General features: G+C 39.8%; 1 protein-coding gene and 1 pseudogene across 2 annotated transcripts in view; one reads left to right on the top strand and one right to left on the bottom strand.

The window, feature by feature from the left end:
- Window positions 1–20,227, bottom strand: part of LOC138617642 (SH3 and PX domain-containing protein 2A-like) — a 50,829-nt gene extending 30,602 nt beyond the window's left edge. For both annotated transcript variants that reach the window (XM_069692798.1, XM_069692799.1), the window contains exons 1-5: window positions 20,109–20,227; window positions 13,311–13,391; window positions 8,196–8,271; window positions 7,422–7,498; window positions 6,514–6,605 (exon numbers count right to left, since the gene is read on the bottom strand). In XM_069692798.1, coding sequence (XP_069548899.1) covers window positions 6,514–6,605; window positions 7,422–7,498; window positions 8,196–8,271; window positions 13,311–13,391; window positions 20,109–20,180 — 398 coding nt within the window. In that variant the 5' untranslated portion in view covers window positions 20,181–20,227. The remainder of the gene's footprint in view (window positions 1–6,513; window positions 6,606–7,421; window positions 7,499–8,195; window positions 8,272–13,310; window positions 13,392–20,108) is intronic.
- LOC138617525 (N-acetyllactosaminide beta-1,3-N-acetylglucosaminyltransferase 3 pseudogene) lies at window positions 16,904–19,391 on the top strand (annotated as a pseudogene).
- Window positions 20,228–22,103: the final 1,876 nt, after the last annotated feature.

Here is a 22,103-nt window from a genome sequence, read left to right as displayed (position 1 = left end):
AGGTTTGACACAGATGGGAACAGACACCTGGCTCTCCAGAGAGGCCAGCAGGAGGACTTGAGCCATGGCCAGTTATGGATATGAGCACATGTTTGGATAAACCTTGTCCAACATTTGCCAGGTTACAGTCTGTTCATCAACTTTCTGTGTTTCCTTGATTTCAGTTAAGAAGAAAACTTTTCATGATTATTCTGCAATTTCTGAGCTACATGATTTTATCCTGCAGCACAAAGAAGCCGTTTCACATTTGGTTTTGCTTTTAGAGGACAATAACAAAGATATAAAGTCACATTAAAACTACAAAATCGGGGTAAATCAGTGTCTGGCAAGCGCAATAAAAATATTACTTTAGTTCAAGCAAAGCAAAGACTGTTTTAGTGAAACTTTTTTTTTTTAACCAATAACTGTTCTTTTGTTACTTTAGATAAAGTCATTTTTGGCACAAGGCCTCTCTGTTTCCAGATGCCTGAGCAAATAAGAGACATTATGGGACATTTCTAATCACACACGTAATAGTTTACCACTTAATAGCTTCATTAAAAGCATAAATGGTACACTTACTTAATTTTGAAATAAAGCAACGAAGGGTACGCTATTAAATTGAAAAGTGACAGAGTAAGAACATTATTTAATATTGGATTTTCAGGCAATAACCATACTATGGAAAAACAGTTGCAACCCAGCTGCAAAATTAATTTCATGACTTCCTGTATGATATGATGGACAGAAAACACAATAAGGTTAAACATAAGTCAACATAAACAGGGTTGTAGAATGTTAAAAAAGAATAAGCTAAAAGAGTCTAAAGTCTAAACTGAGGATACACAAACACTGGAGGCAACTTTAACATCACATATGATGGTGACAGTTCTTGTCGACATGGAAACGCAAGCAAGGTACGAGGAGGAAGCTTTTCTTTAGGTCATGCCCCATACTTTTGAAATGTATTACACTATTTTTATGTGTAATGGTTTGAGATACTGTTCACTATTTACGCTGAATGAGAATAATTGTAATGTATGGTAAATATTTCCAAATACATGACGCATTCTCTGTTTATTTTGCTCAAATCTGGCAGGGTGGAGATGAAACTGAGGGAAGCACAGGAGAAATGATGGGGATGAAGTAGATGCTTGACCTGCCCTGCTTGCTCATGACCCTTAGCACAGAGGTGGAGGAATATTCCTCCCCGGAGGAGACTGAGCACACAGCGTTGGCTCTATGCACTTTCCTCCTATCACCAGTAAAATCTAATAAATGAGGGGAAGGTAAGGGGAGCGAAAATATGTCCAAACACTATTAAATGTTTAAGACTGTGCGGCCGTGTGTTTAGGGCAAAATTTGAACCTTTAGTTAACAATAGAGAGTCGGAGAAGCCGGGCGGTGAGTCTGTACAATTCATCCAGTTTCTGTTTCATCATGTAGACGCCTCATGACAGGAGATGCACATACAGTACAAATGCACGAGGGCTGAACACACCATTAATAATCCAGACCCGTGAGAATCCATCCTAAACTTGAGCTGAGAGTAGCCATCTGTTTGCACATAACTGCAGCTCACTCTTTGTAGGTGGGCCTATTAGAAGAGGAATGTGTGAGATATTAGAACTTCTCTCACATATTTCAGCTGAGCCAGAGGACCGAGGTATCTGCCCTGCTTCATGTATACATTACATAGACATGACCTCAGATTAACCTCTGCAGGAGTAAACTCCAGCTCCGGGGTCAGTGGGTCGACGTCTTTGAACAGCAAATCATCACGATAGCTGGGATTTGAACACAAAAAAGGGTGCAGGGGGAGTTTTTGTGTGTCTGTCCTGACGAAAGGTAACGCTGCTGCTTACTCACAACCTCACATAAGTGCAGTAAAGTCATGCATACTGGACCAGATCTCCAGCAAAGCTTGGCCATGACTACACGCTGATGTCAGGGTTAAAGAATGCTAGTTTTACCACATATCAACCACTAATAACTTCACTTGTGGTGAAACACACTGATGTCAAATTAAATTTTAGGCTGTAAAGAAAAGACTTTTCAACAACTACAATGTGTCTCATATAATTAAAAACGCATTATTGTGGAGCTATATTTGTTGTCTTGTGTTTTTTAGGGACAACAATCAGGTTAAATAAGATTAAATCTTAAGGTTGATACTTGAGTTTTGATTAGGGTTATCATCAGGGTTCGGCCTGTAATGATTATAACTCTGTTTACAGTAAATCTCCAGGAAAATAATTCTAGTCAGAACAATGTCTTCAAAAATCACAAAATTATGTGTGTGTGTATCCGTGTACAGGCATGTGCAAGGAGTCCACAGTAGCTGTACCATCCTGTGTGTACAGTGTTTTGACAACAGGTTTTGCACCAACAGAATATATCAGTATGTTTAAATAGAAACTACAAAAGAGAGGCTGAAGTTTTATCCAAATGGACTGATTTCATTCTGAAGATGATGCATCTAGCAGTGATTACATGTTTTGCTCCTTCAGTCAGATGGAGTTTTGACCTGTAAAGTCAGACCTCATGGGGGTTAGTCTTTTTCCTGCAAGCTGGTTACGTTTGTTTTATCTTTAGCTGCAGAGTCCTTGGTGTCAACAACATCATGTTCATGTTTCAAATTATTGTTTGCTGATTTGTAATTAAAATTTTTCTTGGATACAATCGAAATTCTCGAGTGGGCCGGACATATTGCATGAGTCATGTACAGACAATCTGCCACGAAGCAAAAAACCTCTCATTTGACCGGAACCATAACGCCTTAATCTGAATGAATGTGGAGTTTAAATATGATACAGACATGATTCAAATCTATGTTGAACATGCAAGACAAACTTAATGCAAAATTCTTATTCTGGGCAACAGATCTTCATCATCGTGGCTTGCCAACTTACTGAGAGGCTTTCAGATTTTATAATTTGTAATGACATATTTTGGCACAGCAACTTAAAAAGTTCAGGAGTGTAACATCACTTACTGCAGGCTATAATATTATCCCATCCAATATCACTGACTTTTCTGCCTCATATTATTCATGGACCACTTTGCTTTAGAAAGACCTTTTTTAGCATCTAATTTCCCTTTAAATATTCTGTCTTCATTTCTTTATCAATACTTTCAAATTGTTTTGGTTGTTTTAACTCCACATTTCTGACAGCAGGACTTGAAGCTTCACATTGAGAAATTTTCTCGGTAATGCTACCGTGAATGAAACTTGACAACAAACAGAAGAGAACACGTAGCCTGTCCTCTGTGCATCGAACTCTTAATGCATTAATTTTTTGTGTGCTGAATCAGGATACTCCCCGTCAGGTCCCGTAAGATCAGACTCCAAAGTCTAAATGCATGTCAACAATAATCCATACTTGGGTCTGAAAAGTCAAATGATATTTTAAGTGGAGCTGAGGGATATATCGATGTGTTTACTGGAATTGTCTGCACACTGTTGCTGGATAGTTAGGATGGATCAAAAGCAGAGGACACGTTTCCCTTCGGGGACTGATAAAGTGTAACTTACTTACAGTGTTAAAAATATACTACAAAGCAAAGTCACATTGCAGATACAGCAGCAAAAGATGCTTTTCATTAAACAGGCAAAGACACAGGCTGGCATTGATGGCGCGAATCATCTCAGCAAAAAAAACCTTAAAGCTAACTGATGTCGAAATTATGAGCGAAATCATCATGCTGCAAACAAAACAAACATCCAGTTTTGACTCTGCATAATTTTCAAACTAACACTGCAGCGCAGAAAGAATGATTGATGACTAAAACTTTGTGTTTTAATTTAATATCTAGCCACTGGCATTTAGTACTATGAAGGAAATCTAAACTTCAAAATATTCTCTGCCCAAACTCAATCACAAACTAATTTGGACCCCAGGATGTGAGATGATTTGTAAGAATATAAAAAACAAAACATGTTTCTACTATGCATGTATATAAAGTCTGTTTTTCGGAATTTGACTCAAAGTTCCACTGAAAGTTCCCTTTTCTTGTGGAATATCAGCATGGGCCTCTGAAACTAATTTAAAAGGAGACAACACTATTTGAATGAACTGTTAACTGCTGTGCAAAAACATGTGTGACTGGAAGTACGCATCACTTTGGTTTAACAGATATCAAGCTAGAAAGATTTCAAACTCACTACAACAATGGTCTTTACATCATTTAGGCATTGCAGATTAGTGTCAAACTACTTCAAACAATTAATTATCTGTTAAATAGTGGATGTTACTATAGTTCATTAGAAGAGATTAGATTTTTCAGCTTCTAGCTACAAGGATAAAGATTGAACAGTTTCATACATTCTTGTAAAATTCATAAAGCAACAGTCTACTGCATCTAACCAATGTCAATCTATTATTCAATATACAGTGAACCCTCGCTATAACGCGGTTCACCTTTCACGGTCTCGCTGCTTCACGGATTTGCATCGTGCATTGTGTTCTGCATTCTGATTGGCTAAACAGTCTCTCCGCTTCTTCTCTACCTGTTTGTCAATAACGTTGCGGTTTAATATGTACACGTACGTAAAACAGCTTGCCAAATTAAAAATAATCGATGGTGGCATGTTGGTTTATAAGAATCTTTTTGCCCAGAAGAAAAAAGAGCGACAACAACTACCGATAACTATGTTCTTCTCTCGAAAAACCACACCTGCACCGCCGGCTTTAGAAGAAAGAACCGCTGCAGAGCGGAGTCAGGATGCAGCGGCTCAGTCAGAAGAGCAGTGAAATACACGAGTCACTATTTGTCCTACTGTACTTTGTATTTGTTTTCATAATCATGTTTCATTTTCTCCCGTTCTAATCCAATGACTCGGGTCGCAGTGGGGCGGTGCCGATCTCAGCAATTTGAAGCCTTCAGTTCGTATTGATGATTAAAATTATTATTTTACAGTACAGTAGTTATTTGTAAAAAAAAACATTTATGCAGTACTTTTATTTGTTAAACAAATGCTTGGGCCTGTAAAAAGGTTTTGTTCTTTGGTTTCAATGTATTATGGAGTATTTCATTGTATAATAATTGTAAAAAAAATAAAGGTTACTACTTCACGGATTTCACCTATCGCGGTCTCTATTTGGAACGTAACCCCCGCGATAAACGAGGGTTCACTGTACATTAAAAAAAAAAAAGGAGCAAAACATGGTTTTCACAAATATTCGCATATCATTTTTGTAATTCTGTCTAGTTAGGATAAACAAACACACACAAACAAAACTGCTGCTTTATATCAAGAGTGATGTGATGCTTTCTTTGGTTCACCCAAAACCTCCTGCATTTTCAAGCCTATTGCGTGGCTCCCTCTTGTGATGGAGCAGCACTGCATCCATTTTTATTGTATTTTTTAAAATCTGTGCAGTGTCTTCTGCTGACCATTAGATGGCAGTAGCACTTGAGCGCTTAAACAATAACAACAGTGTGTCTGCTGAGGTTATTGGTGGAATGTGTTTGAACCATGTTTCATGTGAGAGAAAAATGTATCTATAATAGACACATATGTGGTTGACTGGATACGAGTTTAAATATTTTCTACAACTTGCTCACATTAAGTTGCAGTGAGAGTGAAAGGATGTTTTTAAAACCTGCACAAACTCACAAGAGCAGGAAAAACTGTTACTGGTTTCTAATAAGTTACCGGAGAATTAGTCAAATAATATTAACAGTTCCCACAGTTTTAAACAGTTAACATATAAATGTGTCTCTACTGTTCCTGTAATAGCACCACAAGGACACCTTTTCTGTAATCTTGAGCCTGTGTGAAATAAAAGAGTAACATCCAAGAGGCCTTATTTAAATGGCTCAGATCTCCCAGTGGTGAGGAGAGCACTTGGGCGGCATGGCTTTTTGACCTCAACATCTCAATTTTAAGATGCACTAGACTGACTGAGAGAGGAGATCTCACTTTGAAGTGGGATTAACATGTATGGGGGGTGGGAGGGTGAGAGGTGGTGGCCCTAGTGGTAATGGACAGACCACTCAGGCGGTTACTCCACACAGTTTTCTCGTTCAGTGTGTACAAACAAGATTCAGGGTTTGAGGAGTTTAAATTCATCTCTTAAATACATTTTAATAATAAATAAATAAAAATTAAAGAAGAGATTTAAAACAAAAAGCCAGCTAGAAACTACTCCCACTCTGACTTTGAACTGAGTTTGACAAATGATGGCCGAGAGCCTTATCTGCCCTGAGACTTGAACTCAGCCGCAGGCTCATGACACCACTGATCCTCCCCCATTTGTTCTGGCATCAGGTGTCACCTCCCAGAAATCATTATTAATAAAACACAGTGCCTCTCAACCAGGGTCAATCCATCATCTTAGACAGTGCAAAGCCTCTGGATCACGATGGGTCGGCACCAGTAAAAGGCATCTGTCCCAGCTGCTGAATCACACAAACACTTGTACAGTAGTGTCCCGCTGTAGTCAGTGTTTACAACCCACCAGAGGGCAATCTAACAGTTCATATAACAGGGAGGATGCTAATGCTCAATGCATAGTTGTAGTTACTCACTCTGTAGGAGGGTTAAGGTCCTCCGCCTTGGTCTCAAAGAACTTAAGGACCTCGTCGCTTTGGGAAATGTGGGAGGGAAGCTTCATCAGAGCCTGTGGGACAGAAGGGAGGGAGAAAGCTTCTGTTTGCAACAAAAACATATTTAAAAGGTTGCATGCATGTTCAAAAGTGCTTTGAATGGCAATGAGTAACCATGGTATAACACTTAGTCATGGTACAGTCAGCCAGATGAGAGGACAGGGCAGAGATGTGATGGGTGTGGAGGGGAAGGAAGAGGGCTTTGAGCTCAGAGTGAGGGTTAAAACAAAGGAAAACACACACGGGTGGCAGAGTTGAGTGCAAGTCGTCACAGCTCGGTCGACATTCAGATTGAGCTGCTTCAGCCCACTGCACTTGAATCAAGAGACAATATTTACCAGGGTGCTTCCTGCTGCCGTCACAACAAATCTCATTTAGTTCCACTAAATGAAACCTGCTGCCACACTTGCCAACGCACCTGCCCCCCGCACCCCCCCAACCTAATTATAGGGTCAAGTAGCCATCTGCATGACTACTACGGTTTAAGTGTGCTGACTCATTCCCAGTCTCTGTTCCACCCCATGTGTGCCCCCGTTTCCCTCGTTTCCTTTATATGCTGCCTATTTACATTGGTGACAGGAAATGACCAGTGCACATAGAACAGTTGCTTTCCTGTTGAGGCTGGTGGGGGAGATAAATGTTGAGGCCTGCCTTGAAAATACTGTGGCAACTGTTCAGGGAAACGAGCACAGACACAGATAAAACACTCTTCTGACCAACATATAAACAAAACGGTCTGCCCTTTAAGATGCGTTGTGCTAAAAGTGTTCCGCAAAAATTGAGAAACATACATTTGTGAGGACATTATGGACACAGAGCTTTTGTCTTACTTTGCAGTAATTATCCAGGTGCTTCAGCCTTTTGACGGCTACATCTCTTATGTGACTGCGGCGAAACAAGACTTTTCCTGAAGAAAAAAAGGACTGTCAAATGGATATACATCTCCAAAAACATTTTTTTTAAAATATAACACTTAAAATTCAAGATAATCAAAAGTTCTGCTAAACATCAGCAGCATGATCTCCTCCCAGCTGAATAGATTCAGCCAATGTCAACAGTGGGGTGTGAACATATTACCAATACTTGGAAAATTTCTCTTGAGTTGATTACTCAACAACTGTAGTGGGAGTGGAAATTGTTCATTAAGGGCCCCATTAATAAGAGCTAAACAGGACCTATTCCCTCTCTTTCCCCCTCTTTCAATACCAGTGTCTATAAAGCTTGAGGCCCACTACACAGTAAAGGGAATACGGTTCTCCCCATGTTGAGCTTACAGAGAAATCAAAAAAGCAGTGGCCAGACTGGAGCAGCACAGCTTGTCAAACAAAGGATCTCTTCACTGCTCTCCTTTGCTCTGGCCCAAAATGAGTTTATCAGATTAGACAAATCCCTCTCTGCTAGCCTCCTACTGACATGGCTAACCACAAATTGATCTGGGCTGGGTGGGGTATGGAATTTAATAAAACAATGCAATATGGTAGGACCTGTTATGGAGTAACAGCAAACAGCAGTTGTACATGAACCGGTCTTACAGGGCTCTTGAATGCTGCAGTCTCGAGATCAATTTTAAAATATATCAGTGGGTTGTGCATTGAGTTTATTACCTGGCAAAAAGGGAATAATTCTCTTTTTGGGGTCCTTCTGTCCTCCTTCAATTGGGAATTTGTCGAGGATTCGCATCTGCAAACAAGAAGGATAAAGTAAAGAGAGACAAAAATATGAGCAGTGTAGCAAAACTCAAAAACATTCCTTTATTATTACCACAAGAGATGCATGCCAGTATGAGAGGGAAGTAATTATTATTTCGTAACTGTTTAATGGCAAAACCACATGAACTGTATTTTATGAGTCAGAGTCAATTAGAGCTGCGATGAGATTGGAAACAGAAAAAAAAAGGGGGTTTCAAACTGTTCAGTAACAGCTGACCTCCTTGTTACACTACAGGAGTTCAACACCAGGAGTAATTAGAGATCTTCTGAAGACCTACTGTCCTGTGAAACTACAAACAGTTTCACTTTGATCACCGGGGCAGCAGACAAGGATACGTCACCCGCACTTATCTCAAAGTAGCCTCAAAAGAAAGCCACGTATGCAGCTTAAAGAGCCATCAGGGCAGATAATTGGCACTTTGATGTTAACACTTGATACATATGCCCATTTACAGGATCGATCTCCTGAGAGATGTGGTAGGAGGGTTAACAGAATGAAAATAGATACAAAGCATGATGTGTCGAGACTTTTACAATGACAGCAGATTGTGACTGTTTCATGTCATGTGTGCATCCGTTTCATGTGTAGAAGGAACATATGCTGGGTATTTTGCGTTACATATGAGCATGTTTTTTTTGGAGTGCTGAAAAAAAGCATGCATTGCAAATGTGTTAAGTATGTGTCTGAAATGTGGACAAGAGTTTCTACTTTCCTCTTTCAATAGATTACGCTCATACCATAAATGCACACGAGAGCATCCTACAGTAAGGGCTGGCTAGAGATCCAGATGCGGCCCCGCCTTTCTTCGTTCGGTCTTGCCTTCTTCCAGATGTGCTCGGTTAGGGAGCAAAGCCTGTGAGCGTGAAGCGAAAGCACACTGGGCTGGGAGGAGGCGATCAGGAGACCAGTCAGAGTCGAATTGAGCCAAAAAGAACCAGGTGGACAAACAGAATCAACTTCAGAGGTTAAAGTTGGATCCAGTCTGTCTGGGCCCGTAGGAGTTGTTTGTAGGACTTCTCCTGTAAGAGGTGGTTTGGTTTCCCATTATGTGGTTCCTTCTTTTCCACTCTCATCTGCTGCCTTTGCTAAATCTCAACATTTTCTCTCAGGGCACAGTGTTTCCCCCTCTTCTCCAAACTATAGACAGCTAACGAGAAAGGGTTTCCTTTGAAGAGGACGGTCATCATTATTGTGTTTAAAGGGCAAAGCAAAGGGCTGAGTACAAAGAACAGTCCTGGTTAACCACACCTACACACAAGCATGGTAAGATTTCTGATCTTACTAAGATTACAGTCTTATTTTCTCAAAACTGAGAAGGCAAGACGTCAAATATGTATACAAAACAGACTTTTTCTTTAGGGTACTATGGAAATAACACAATTTTACAGCAAGGGCTGTAATTAGCAAAAAAATCCCAGTCGTTATAACATTACATTGGCAACCGTATTGTTTGTCTGATACACAAAGCTGCACACTCATCATGTTATCAACCTTACAGCTGGACGTAGCCGTATACTCCCTCTAAGATGGGAGTGTTCACTCAACACTTTTAGAAACCGCCTCGGCTGACAGAGAGCCTTCTCATCCAGAAGTGAGGATGACATCACCCTCGGAGACCTGCCTGAATGCACTCACGGCTCCACAGGACAGGTGTGAAAGCCGTTTCCACTGCAACAAGCGGACAACTTGGAACAAAAGTCGAAGGGAAAACATTTCTCACATTTTATTTACCTTTAACCTAGAGGCTTTGGGGAGCAGAAATGCTGTAATTAATCCATATTTCTTTCTTAAACTCTTCCCAGGAAACTTCAGTGTATTAAGTTGCAGTGTTCTTGGTGGGAAAATGAACATGTTCAGCAACAGGTGCTGTGATGTGATCACATTTTCCCATTTCCTCTTTTCCCCTTTTCTATACGCTTCATAATCAGAAGAAGGAGTTGCAATGGATACTCAATCATCAGACATATCTCTATCGCCACGCTGACAACTTGATGTAAACTATGCAGATGGGAAGAAAAAAAACAAAAGAGTTTCTGTAAACTGTAATGATAATCATTCGAAGCATTTAAACTTAAGTGGCCTCACAAGAGGGAGGATGGAGGAACAGACAAAGAGAGACTGCGCTGTGCAGCAGACAAAGAAACTGTTCTGAGAGGAATCTCAGACAGGGGGAGTTTGGAGGAATGTTTGAGTGGGAAAACAATCTGATTCCATCTCTGGGTCGTTTTGACATCTACTTGATAGTTGTTTACCGCAGAGAGATCGTGGTGCAACAGCCCCTCAGAAATTGCCTACGATTTACTTCAAGAGAATCACATTTTATCATGTATTTTGTTTACAAAAGCTGCAGTGTCTTCATTATCAGAAACGAGTGAAATAAACTATTTTCAATGCCAAACTGAAAAGTGTTTAAGTCTTTGGTTTCATTCATTAAAGGCGAATGTCGCTAGTTTTACACATTAAAGTATATTTATTGGTCTTTGTGACAAAGCTGCATAAGACCCTTTTTGCATAGCTCCAGAAGGAGCAGCATGAAATCTGATCAATGGCATCAAATGATGTCACTTGAGTAAGGTCAAGACTACAAGATTAAAGATGAAAAAGAAAAATGGTGGTGCGGGAAAAAAAGAAGAAGAAAGAGAGTTTACCACTTCCCTGTAGCCTGCTCCTCATCTGTAGTAGAGGCTACATTAGCAGCTACAAGCATAACAAACCTCTGATGGAACAGCTGGAAGTTGAAAGGCATTGTGGGTAATGTAGGCACCAGGATTCGACAAGGAGGAATAACACATGAAATTAAAAGATCTCAGGTTGTGCTGCATCAATTTTGGTACTAGCTTTTAAACAGTAATATGCTGCAGAATTATTTTAAATCATCCTTAACTTCAGAATATTCTCAGCCATTTGTTTTTCTTCCCTCATATGCCTACAAAGCAGCCCATGTTAGATAACAGTTTTTGAGCAAAATAACCTTTTTAAAGTCTCAACTTGTGTCAGGAATGTAGGCAAGACAAATTATCATGCAGGCAGGGTAGAGCTGACCCCGGTCCAATTCCACAATCCAAAAATAATGACGACTAAGGGATTTTTCAGAGAAGTTTGGGTCCAAAAGGAAACCAGGCCAGCGCGCACACTCCACAAACCCCCCTGTGGAATGCAGTGACCGATGTGCTCTGTCCGCTGTGGTTGAAGGGTATGTAGGGGGGAGACCTCACTCTCTTGACACACTGACCAATTCTGCTCACGTCAAACATGCGCAGGTCAAAAACATTTCCCTTTGACACCATAAACAGTGCTGGATGAAAGTCAGGCTCAGCACTATTCTAACATGAAAACATGTCTGTAAAACAAGGAGTCAATGTACTTAACTCTGCACATGCATTATAAAGAGTGTAATTCACTTCAGCTCAACAGCAAAGACAAAGAGGGAAGGAGTCAAATAAAAGGAGATGGGATCCTGGTAATTTATGATAATTACGTCCCACAGTTATGAGTTATGTTTAGTGCACTGAGGAGGTTTAAAGCATTAGCCGTGAGTGCATGTTTGGACTTCCATTTGACAATAAAAAAAGGATACTTCATCTTTAAAAGACCAATAGCAAAGCTGCCTGTTGTTGACGAGGAGTTCTAAATTGCCAGCTGTACAGTGCTGACTGATGTTAGACTGGATTTGAAAGATCGGTCTGCTTTAAAAGAAGTTTCTTGTTCTGTGACCTTACCCAGCTTTTCATTCTGGATTAATGGTCATCAGATGAGATCATGGTTACATTTGTCAGATGGGTGTCAAATTCACTTTTTCCTCTGTCAGCTTCTTGGGAACATAAAACATCCAATTGTGCTGTGCAGAGTTTGGAAAAAGTGGTAGGTGTCAGTTGGCAGACACACAAACAAGAGCTCAGTTGTTGTCTTTGAATACAGGCATTAGAGACTATAAGCCGGCTGTCACTGCGCCACGTTATTTAAACTTTCAGGGGAAAGAAACCTTAATTTTTATTTTATTTTTTAAATCGAAGGCTCTAAAACTGTTCAGTATAAAACCAAGGGCATCCTGAGATTCATCTTTTCATTACTTACACTGCATTATCCTGGCGCAAGAAGCTTAGTGCGAATGTCAAATGGATTGCCACAAAAACAAATTGTTTAAGTATTTATTACTTTTTTTTAAGAAATCAGTACCATCTCTCCTAATAGTGAGAAGAGGCTTTGCTCTTAGTGTGTTTCATTCTGCACACCTATATAATTATATTCATATAAGAACAAATGAAACACACTATCTCCAACCATTTTGTGTGGACAGCTGCAGACTGTTGTTCTTCACGGATTACCGTGGCCAGACAAACGCGCCCCAGCAGTGGGGATCTATGGACAAGACCAATGTTTACAGAGACAGGAGAGAAGCTCAGTTTCAATCAAACAGACCAGGGCAGAATTTTCCTGGCTATTAGCAAGAGACCAGAGAACAAAGGGTTTCCTACGGCCGGCCCACCAGAGCCACGACGCTGCAGAGGGCAGTCTGGCTGAGACGGTTATCAGAGAAGAGTCAGTGGTATTCTTTAGCAGCTAAAGTTCTTGATAAGGTGTCCACTCATTTAGGTTTAAACACCTCACAGTGCTGTTCAGGATATTCACATGGACAATTATGTGGGTGAGAGGTAAACTTGAGGCACTGTTAGGAAGTTCAGATATTTGACTTGAGGCTGCTGGATCAAAAATTCCAGCAGTCTTTGCCCCATGCTGCATTCTGCATTTTGTATTCAGACTGAGGTCATGCTTGTTCCCGCATCTGCTGACTGGATTTCCCCCATTTCCCTATTTCCAAGCAGTCATTTTAAATGAAAGGAAGATGTGACTAAAAGGTCAAACTGACCTCAAGGAGTCGAATATGGCAATACAATGAAGACATATCAAGACCATCTCTTAGCAGAAAATATAAAGCTTTTGAACAACTTCCTCTGCAACTGTGAGTTAAAGCTGTAAAAGTATTTGGTTATCTTGGCAGTGTAACATACCTGTAGGTCAAAGAATTTGCTGTATCTTCTGTAGACGACATGGGAAGTGGAGTCTGAGTAAGTGACGTTAATAAGGTACACCTATGAGAAAAGCACAAACACAACAGGCCCATTAGGAACACAGTCAATTTGCCAAAGACACCAGGCTTCAGCCCTCCTGACTGAACTTCGAAAGGTCGTCAAAGGTCAAATAAAGTCATTAAGTTCCTCTATTTCAGTCACACATTGGAAAGCCATCAGGGGATCAATGAGAGGGCCAATTGATTTCAAGTATAATTTCCCTAAAACCATTCATAATGGATTACATTAGTGTTTTTAGGTGCAGCTGATTGAATGTGGGTGGTTAAAATGAATTTTACTGTTACAGATTTAATAACAAAAAGCCACAAGATTGTCATTTCACAATATTTCCTCTTATTGCAAAGTGATATTTAAACATTATGTTCTCAGCAGCATCACATCTTTGTATTTTACTCAAACAATGTCAATGTTTGAGGAAACAAACGATGCTCCCATTATGTCAACAACTTCTAGCAGTTCTATCAATCAACACAAATAATAGCAGAGAAAAAGTTATCATTCATACAGAGGGACTATCACTTCCTTGGCAAACATCAATCATTTATGGAACAAAACACCGTTACTGGAAGTTTTCCCAAAATAAATCCTTTATTTACCTCAACAATAAAGGGCCCACAGACAATTGCTCACACCCTGAGGTTTGGAAACAGATGGCTGCACATAGTGCATTTCCATCCGAGCACATGGCACAGTGTGTTTACAAAAGCCGCATTTACACATATGGTGGCAAGCTGCAAGGACATCAGTTAACAGTTTGAAATGTCGACTTCATTCTGCAAACAGTTTATTACAGAAAGAGTGTGCAGTGAGGCCGAACGGGTTCTCCAGCAGCTCGCTAATTAGATACAGACAGTCTGACCAAACACACTGAATTTAGGTAACAGCATGGCTCCGTGTGAGGGAGTGTGAGCTCAAGATACATCCCAAAGGAACCATTCAACCATGTTTATGTTCGAACATGACAATAAAACTTCTGCAAACAGTAAATCATTTGATCTTAACAGACTAATTAATGTGTAATGTTTACTTGTGGAAACATCAGGAATTGACAAAGATGGTTGTATCCAACATTGCTGACACCTAATGGACCTTTTGCAACTTTATGTAAAAGATTTCCACTCTTCACAGCAGATTAAAAAACAAGTAAACACAAGAAATGAGAACACATTGAAGACTCTCGGTGTGTGGGCTCATCTGCATTAAATTACCGCTGGTCGTGTATAGCTGACAGGCTCATTTTTATTCTAAATATTCACGTCTGTATTTAACAGGGGTGTTCATGCAGTAAACTGAAGACTTACCAGTGGTCTCATCTCTCCTGCCCTCTGGCAGTGTGTGTAAACAAGGATTAGTTGCCATGCACTCTGTGGCTGCAGTGCCACAAGTCCCTGGAAGGAAGTCACACTTGAACAGTGGGGACAAAAGACAAAGGGCTGCTTCTTTCCTCTCTCCAACCGGATGAGCATTTCCAGTTGCTTAGCTCATAGATAATGAAATTTTATTTTTTCCGCCTCTTCCTCCCTCGTGGGGACTTCCCAGTCGAACCTCACCTCCGGCTTTAATCCCATGAGAAAAAGTCTGTGCCCTATGTTTAGTGGCCTTTGGGAGCTTCCCTCAGCAGGAGATGGATGATGCAATTGATCCTAACTCTCAGGTTAATTAATCCAATAGGACCTCATGGACTAATTGATTTTTGCAGTCCCTCTGAGACATGTCTCATGGCTCATCAGATTTGATTACTCAAGTCAGGAAGATAACACCAAGATCAAACCAAGCAGTCAAATACGACCAAGAGTCTTCAGCCATGACAGCAACTCTATGAGATTTAAAGCCACAGCAGTGCTTTGTATTAAATGCTAATGTCAAATTCAGATTTTTGGCAGATGTCATGATTTTTCTCAATAGTAGTAAACACAAATTACCATAATGTCAACTATTTGGAGAGACTGGACAAAATGAACTGTTAACTTGGGAAAAAATAAACTCACCAAAGTCGTTAGGATTTATCCCCTGGACACCATGAATGTCTGTACGTAATTTGAAGGCAATCCACCAAGTAACTGTTCAAATATTTCAGTCTTACGCTTTTAGGCTTTCAACTACACTTTCATTCATTTTAGTGATGTTGAAACAGCTGGACTGCCATTACATTTTGTACAGGACAGACTTTCATGGTCTGCAGAGCATGAATCTTATATTGCCTTCACAGTTCACCTGTTTTTTTCTCTTATGCTACAAAGATTCACTTTTGGTTTGATGCTGTTAGCACATGCTAAACTTACACAGTAAACATGGTAAATATTACATCACCTACAAATGACCACGTTAGCATTCAATTCACTCATACTGCCACTGCTGTTGTACTGAACAGTGGTGTTTAAAAGTTTGTGAACGCTGTAGAAGTTTCTATATTTCTGCATGAATATGATAATAAAATCATAAAAATGATCTGTTTGTGATACACCCCCACAAACACATGCTGAGAAGCTCAGACTTTGATAGATTTCTGTTTTAAATCAAACAAGGCGCCCACTCACACCTGATTGTCAACCCAATGACTGAAAACACTTGACTTTAATTTCACTTTACCTGTTAATCCTGGAGGTTTACACACACAGTTATGTAATATTGGTCATTTTCTTCAATAAATAGTTGACTAAGTATAATATTGTTTTGTTTTGGTTTTTTTTTTTAAGGACTCATGAAAATGTTATGATGTTATGGGTGATAGTTATGCAGAAATATAGCCAATTTTGACTGCTTTGTAGACTTTCTCAATCACTCATCAGGCAGGCAAGTTTTTATTGCATTCTGAAGCGGCAATCTCAATCATAACAACGAACATAATGCACTGGTTGTTTATAAGACTTACTACAGTACTGTAACTGCAGAGAGCACACAGAGCTACAGTGCATGCATATGTTTGTTGTCGATCTGGTCTTAAAGTGAAAGAGTACAAAGCTTTGTGTAACTAAAGCTGTTACATTACCTGAACTGCTTTCTCAGAAGAATGTGACTTCCTCATTCATAGTGTCTCTTTTTTTTTTTTTTTTATTCTTTTTTTTTTATATCACTTTATTAATCCCCGAGGGGAAATTTCTTCGCTACAGCAGGGGGGCTCTTAGGGGGGAGCTGCTGCAACAGGCTGCCACTAGCGCGGCGCCAGGTAACCTGACCTGAGGTGCATGTTTTTGGATGATGGGAGGAAGCCAGAGAACCCGGAGAGAACCCACGCAAGCACAGTGAGAACATGCAAACTCCGCACAGAAAGGCCCAGGACCGGATTCGAACCCGGAACCTTTTTGCTGTGAGGCGACAATGCTAACCAATGAACCACCATGCCGCCCTTTTTTCCCAAGTAATTCAATATTTCAGTTTGATATAGAAAGCTGCCTGACGGGAAAAACGTGTCCCATGATTAGCGTGTAGACGTCTTTGTCAAAACTAGTTCCACAATCTGAGCACAGTCAGTCAAAGAGGAACTACCAACGCGCTCACATCAATCTACCAACATGATCAGGTAATAACTTTGTTTAATTGTGTACAACATAATTCTGTTACTTTTCACTTGTCTACAAAGTGAAGTTGGTATAGCCTAAGTGTTTATACACTTCACCTGTCATTCAAGGGTTGTATGTAACATTTCTGGTTTAGAAAAGCCTCAGAGATCATTTCAGCAGGCGTCCACGTCATTGTTGAAAAATACAAATATTCTTCTTAAAGGTCCCGTATTCTACACTTTTCTGATGTGTTTCCGGTGTTTGAGGTTTTAGGTACCAAAGACCATCTCAATATAGTTTTATCTCTTCAGTCTTAACCATTTCTATGATGTTCTACCAAGTACAAGTTGTTTTGTGTCTGTGACTTTCAGAGCACATTGATATTATTGATCCTCTCTTCTGATTGGGTGACTCTTTTCTCTGAGTGGCACAAAACCAGGCAAAGTACAGGTTTTCTTCAGTCCTGTGACATCACAAACTTAGAGAAGTCCAAACGACATAGTTGCTCAATACGGGCTATGTACATTTCTCTGCGGACTGAGCATTTTGACAATTTCACAGTATTAAAATAGCACCTAGACTTGCTTCATGATCAAAAGACAAAATGGAAATCGTAATTTATATAATATGGAACTTTTAACAGCTTGAAATTGGCTTTCAATTTGCAATAACCATTAAAGTCTACTATATATAAATCCCTTAACACTTTTATCTGAATGAAATGATTAATGAGAAATCTGTTTTATTTTTTCACTGCAGAATTTCAATAAGGAAAATCAGAACTTCCTTGCTGCTGGGAGCCCTTCTCACAGCTGTTTATCTCTTTAAAGATTTCAGTGACCACAAAACCATCGACCTCAAAGAAAATGTAAGAAAGGATAGCAATTCCTATGTATACTCACATCCAAGATGTCAAATAAACCAGAGTGCTGCCAATATCACAGGCTTCAGCTCGCTTCCTGTCAACATTCAAGACTTTCTTTACTATCGAAACTGTCGCCATTTCCCCATGATACTGGACCTTCCTGACAAATGCGGAGGAGTTGATAAATCTGCAGACATCTTCCTTCTGCTCGTCATTAAAAGCGCCCCCACAAACTACAACTGCCGAGAGGTGCTGCGTAAAACCTGGGCGAAAGAGAGACTCCACAAAGGTGTGAAGATTCGGAGACTCTTCATCTCTGGAACAATGGATGCTGGTTTGGAGAAAGAAAAACTGAACAAACTCCTTGAACTGGAGCAACAAGAGTACCATGACATCCTCCAGTGGGACTTCAATGAATTGTTTTTCAACCTCACTTTGAAGCAGTTACTCTTCCTTGAATGGATGGAAAGAAACTGTCCGCATGTTCGTTTCCTGCTTAATGGTGATGATGACGTCTTTGCCAACACAGATAACATGGTTGAGTATCTTCAAAGCCTCAGTGACAATGATGGAGGCAAGCACCTCTTTACTGGTGATCTGATCAAACGCGCACGTCCCATCAGATCGGCAAGGAGCAAGTATTTTATCCCTGTTCAGGTGCATGAGTCAAACTCTTACCCCCCCTACTGTGGCGGTGGGGGCTTCCTTCTGTCTGGTTACACAGCTTTAGCCATATACAACATTTCCCAGTACATTCCCATTCTGCCTATCGATGATGTTTACATGGGCTTGTGTTTGGTCGAAGCAAAACTTACACCTACATCTCATATGGGTGTGAAGACACTGAATTGGTACATTCCCTCCAAAAATGGAGATATGTATCACCCTTGCTATATTAAAGAACTGCTCTTAATACACAAAATGCTTCCAGCCAAAATGTATGTTATGTGGCAACAAGTGCACGACCCCACTCTGATATGTGGTGGTGTCACAAAACAGCTTGACAAGACTCGAAATTTAACTTAGAGGTGGTCAAATTGCTTGTTGTCATTTTGCTTACTGCACAAATGGGAACATCGATTACCATTACAAAATATGAATTACATATTAATGTCACACCTGTCAGTTTGGTGTTGTTAGTCTTGACTAACGGACCACAATACAGTCTGACTAAGATGCACGGTCTCAACAAGCGTTAAAATTCAATTGCAGTTGCCATTTGCTTTGTAACTTTTTTTTATGATAACACTCTATCTCTGCATAAATCTGTGAGAATAGGTTCTCAGGCAGATAATCACACTACCAGTCTGACAGCCGCCTCCTACACACAAATGTTGACCTACAGTTAAAAACCTTTTTTCTGCTCTCTTTCTTAACTAACACACAAACATCATGGTATGACTTGTCCTGCACTTTAGCTGGACAGGGTGACCAATAAAACAAATATTCGCTGAGAAATAATTGCACTGGTAATGTTGGTTTGTAAGCATGTAAACGTCTCCGCGAAGACCCGTTTTGTCTGCTTGGATGCTGCAGTGACCTTTACTCTGGCTTGTAAAACAGAGCTATAAAGTTTGTTTACTTTTTCTCCCCGTCAGGGCTCAGCCTGCAGGCTGCTGACCATCAAACATAGACAACGGCATGCCCATCCAGCCGATATCTCTCTCATTCTTTTTTAAAGTAAAAAATAAAGCATGTTGATATATTTTTTTGCATTCAAAAAGTGATGACAAAATGTGGTTTGAGTTGGTATTTAAAGTGAATAGTAGCAGCTCTTTGAGATTTAGGTACAGTGATGCTTTGTGCTAAATGCTAGGATTACACTAACAAACCGTGATAATATGTTGACGTTTAACAGGTTTGACTGCATTAACATAAATGATCATATTTACTAATTAGCACTAAGCACACAATACATCTGAGGCCATGTCATGTCATATTTTTGTCAATATTAGTTTATAAATTAACATAAAACAAAACATTATTTAAAAAAAATTAAAATTAAAAAAAAAACATTTTTTTTTTTTAAAGTGAAATTTTGTCCTGATAAATTGAAAAGTCAGAAGAAGGACGGTCAAAGTCATCCACCCACATTTAGCCACAACTAACAATTTAGTAACACAAAAAGAAAACGATACGAATCACCATAATAACTGGATTTGTCCTCTGGACACCATGAATATCTCTGCAAAACCTCGAGGCAACTCTATCCAGCTGTTGACAAGTTTCAGTCTGCACAAAGTGCCGGACCAACAGAGCGACATTGTCAATGTAAAGTGGGCTACACACTGGTAAAGTTGTATCTACTTTTAAAGAAAGGGACAGCAGTAACACATGGAGGAGACTACTTACATAGTGTTTGGAGGGATTCCTTCTCTTCTGCACGTCCACAACATTAACATCAAGGACGGTGCGGAACTGCATCTTCACAAACCGAAGAGTAATATTACAAAGGTAACAAACAAAGATGTTCACCCATGAAAACGTGAATTTAAAAAAACAAAAAACGGGGGAGGGGGGGGGATTTCCTTGTACGGACGCTAAGCAGGGGGAAAAAAAGCAAAGTTGGGAGAGTGAAATAATAATAATTTTTTTTTTTTTTAAAAAGGCTCTCCGCGCTCAGTCTTTGGGTGCATCCATGAAATGATGGTGTCAGACGGTCTCGGAGCTTCTGAACTCCTTGTGAAACATGACAACGCAGTAAAACTGGCGTCTACTCGGACTTCTCCTCCCTCCGGAGGGGCTGCACCGCTCCTGCATGGAGCAGACTGAGGGGCGGTGAGTGTGCGCGGGGCGGGGCTGCCGCAGCTGGCCGGACACGCACACTGCTCCGCACCCTCCAAGCAGTCAGGTCGTCTCTTCAGTTTGTTTTGGGACTATTTCTTTGTTTCTCACGTGTATTATGGTCAAAAGTCACTGACAGTTTGGAGAAACTGCTGGACAGAGTTGAAAAGACACGTTTTTCTTTGCATTAAACGGGGATAGAGAGGAGAACTGTGTTGCTGCCTTCAAATGTTCCTCCAATTTCCTGCAATAGGCTGCACAAAACAAAACATGTCTGGATGGCACAAATAAATAAGAAGTAGTGTGCAGCAGCAGGAGGTAATTGTTGATAGGCTTTCATGTTTGACGTTCTGAAACGATATTTCTATGTGACAATTAAAGATCACACTGTCGAGGTGTTTTTGTTGTTGCTTGTTTATTAATTCGATGTTAAGGAAACAGCTTTGCCAAAAGCATGCATGAGCATGACTAAGCCTACATACAAACAAACATATACAATTTGTCTGCTTAGCTGACATGCACGAAACATTTCCTTTATGCTGTCTATTGTGGCGTCGTTTTAAAGAAAGGTTTGCATTTCCGACAGCTCTTAAACCCGGTTTAGAGTAAACGACTCTGCTCCCTCCTAGTGGAGGATGAAGGCGCTTGGAGGTGAAAAAGATCCAATAATGTTGAGTTAATTCCCCCACATGTTTTTTTTTTTAATTAGGCTACACTATATACTTCTGCATAGTTATGACAGAGACATTTTTCTGAGATAGGCTACTTGTTGTAGGCTACTTTTTACTCCACTATATCTACTTGACAGCTGTAGTTTCTAGGCGTTGCAGGACTACAACTGTATATAAAATAGGTAAAGAGTTAACATATCAGTATCACACTAAAATGCTTCATATATGATAATATAGTAAAGTTGTAATAGCGATCAAACCGTTTAGGGGCGATTCTACAGCATGTGTTTATACTTGAGCATATTTTTCTGATGACACTTGTGCATTTGTATATCTGAACTTTTGATGGAGTATTTTTATGTTTGATGTAATTTCATCTTTTACATAAAGTCTACAAAATAATTAAACAAAAAAGACAAATAAATATGATTTTTGTCGTTGTTGCTTACCCTCGACGTTTCTCTTAGATGTTATTTGACCTTGGCCTTGTTTCCCAATCCTCTTGCCGAAAGAGAAAAGCTTTTTGTTTACCTACAATCTTAATTTGTTGTGGCATCACAATGAGGAAGAAGGTGGAAATGTCATTGCGAGTAACTGAACTATTTAAATGTAAAAATCGCAGAAAAAAGTTACGATCTTAATTTAAAAATAAAAATCTATACTCATACATGTGAAGGGGATCTTTATATAGCCTACCGCTGTAAACCTGCAGCTTGATGTGTAAAGGCCTTAAGAAGAGTTAACGATGAAAGATGTCCTGTTGTATTGTCAAATATTAAGTAATCCAAAGGTTATAATGAGCAACAGGTCTTTTTTTCACCTTAAGGTAGCCTGTATTCAGAGAAGGAAAGTAGGTTAACTTATATTTATTCAAGTGCTATACTTAAGTACA

This window comes from Brachyistius frenatus, unplaced genomic scaffold (genome assembly GCF_029030835.1).
Source record: "Brachyistius frenatus isolate BFR_SWC_R1_liver_20210118 unplaced genomic scaffold, ASM2903083v1 Contig_13, whole genome shotgun sequence".
In the NCBI taxonomy this organism is placed as follows: Eukaryota; Metazoa; Chordata; class Actinopteri; family Embiotocidae; genus Brachyistius; species Brachyistius frenatus.
This window is presented reverse-complemented; position numbering and strand designations above follow the sequence as displayed.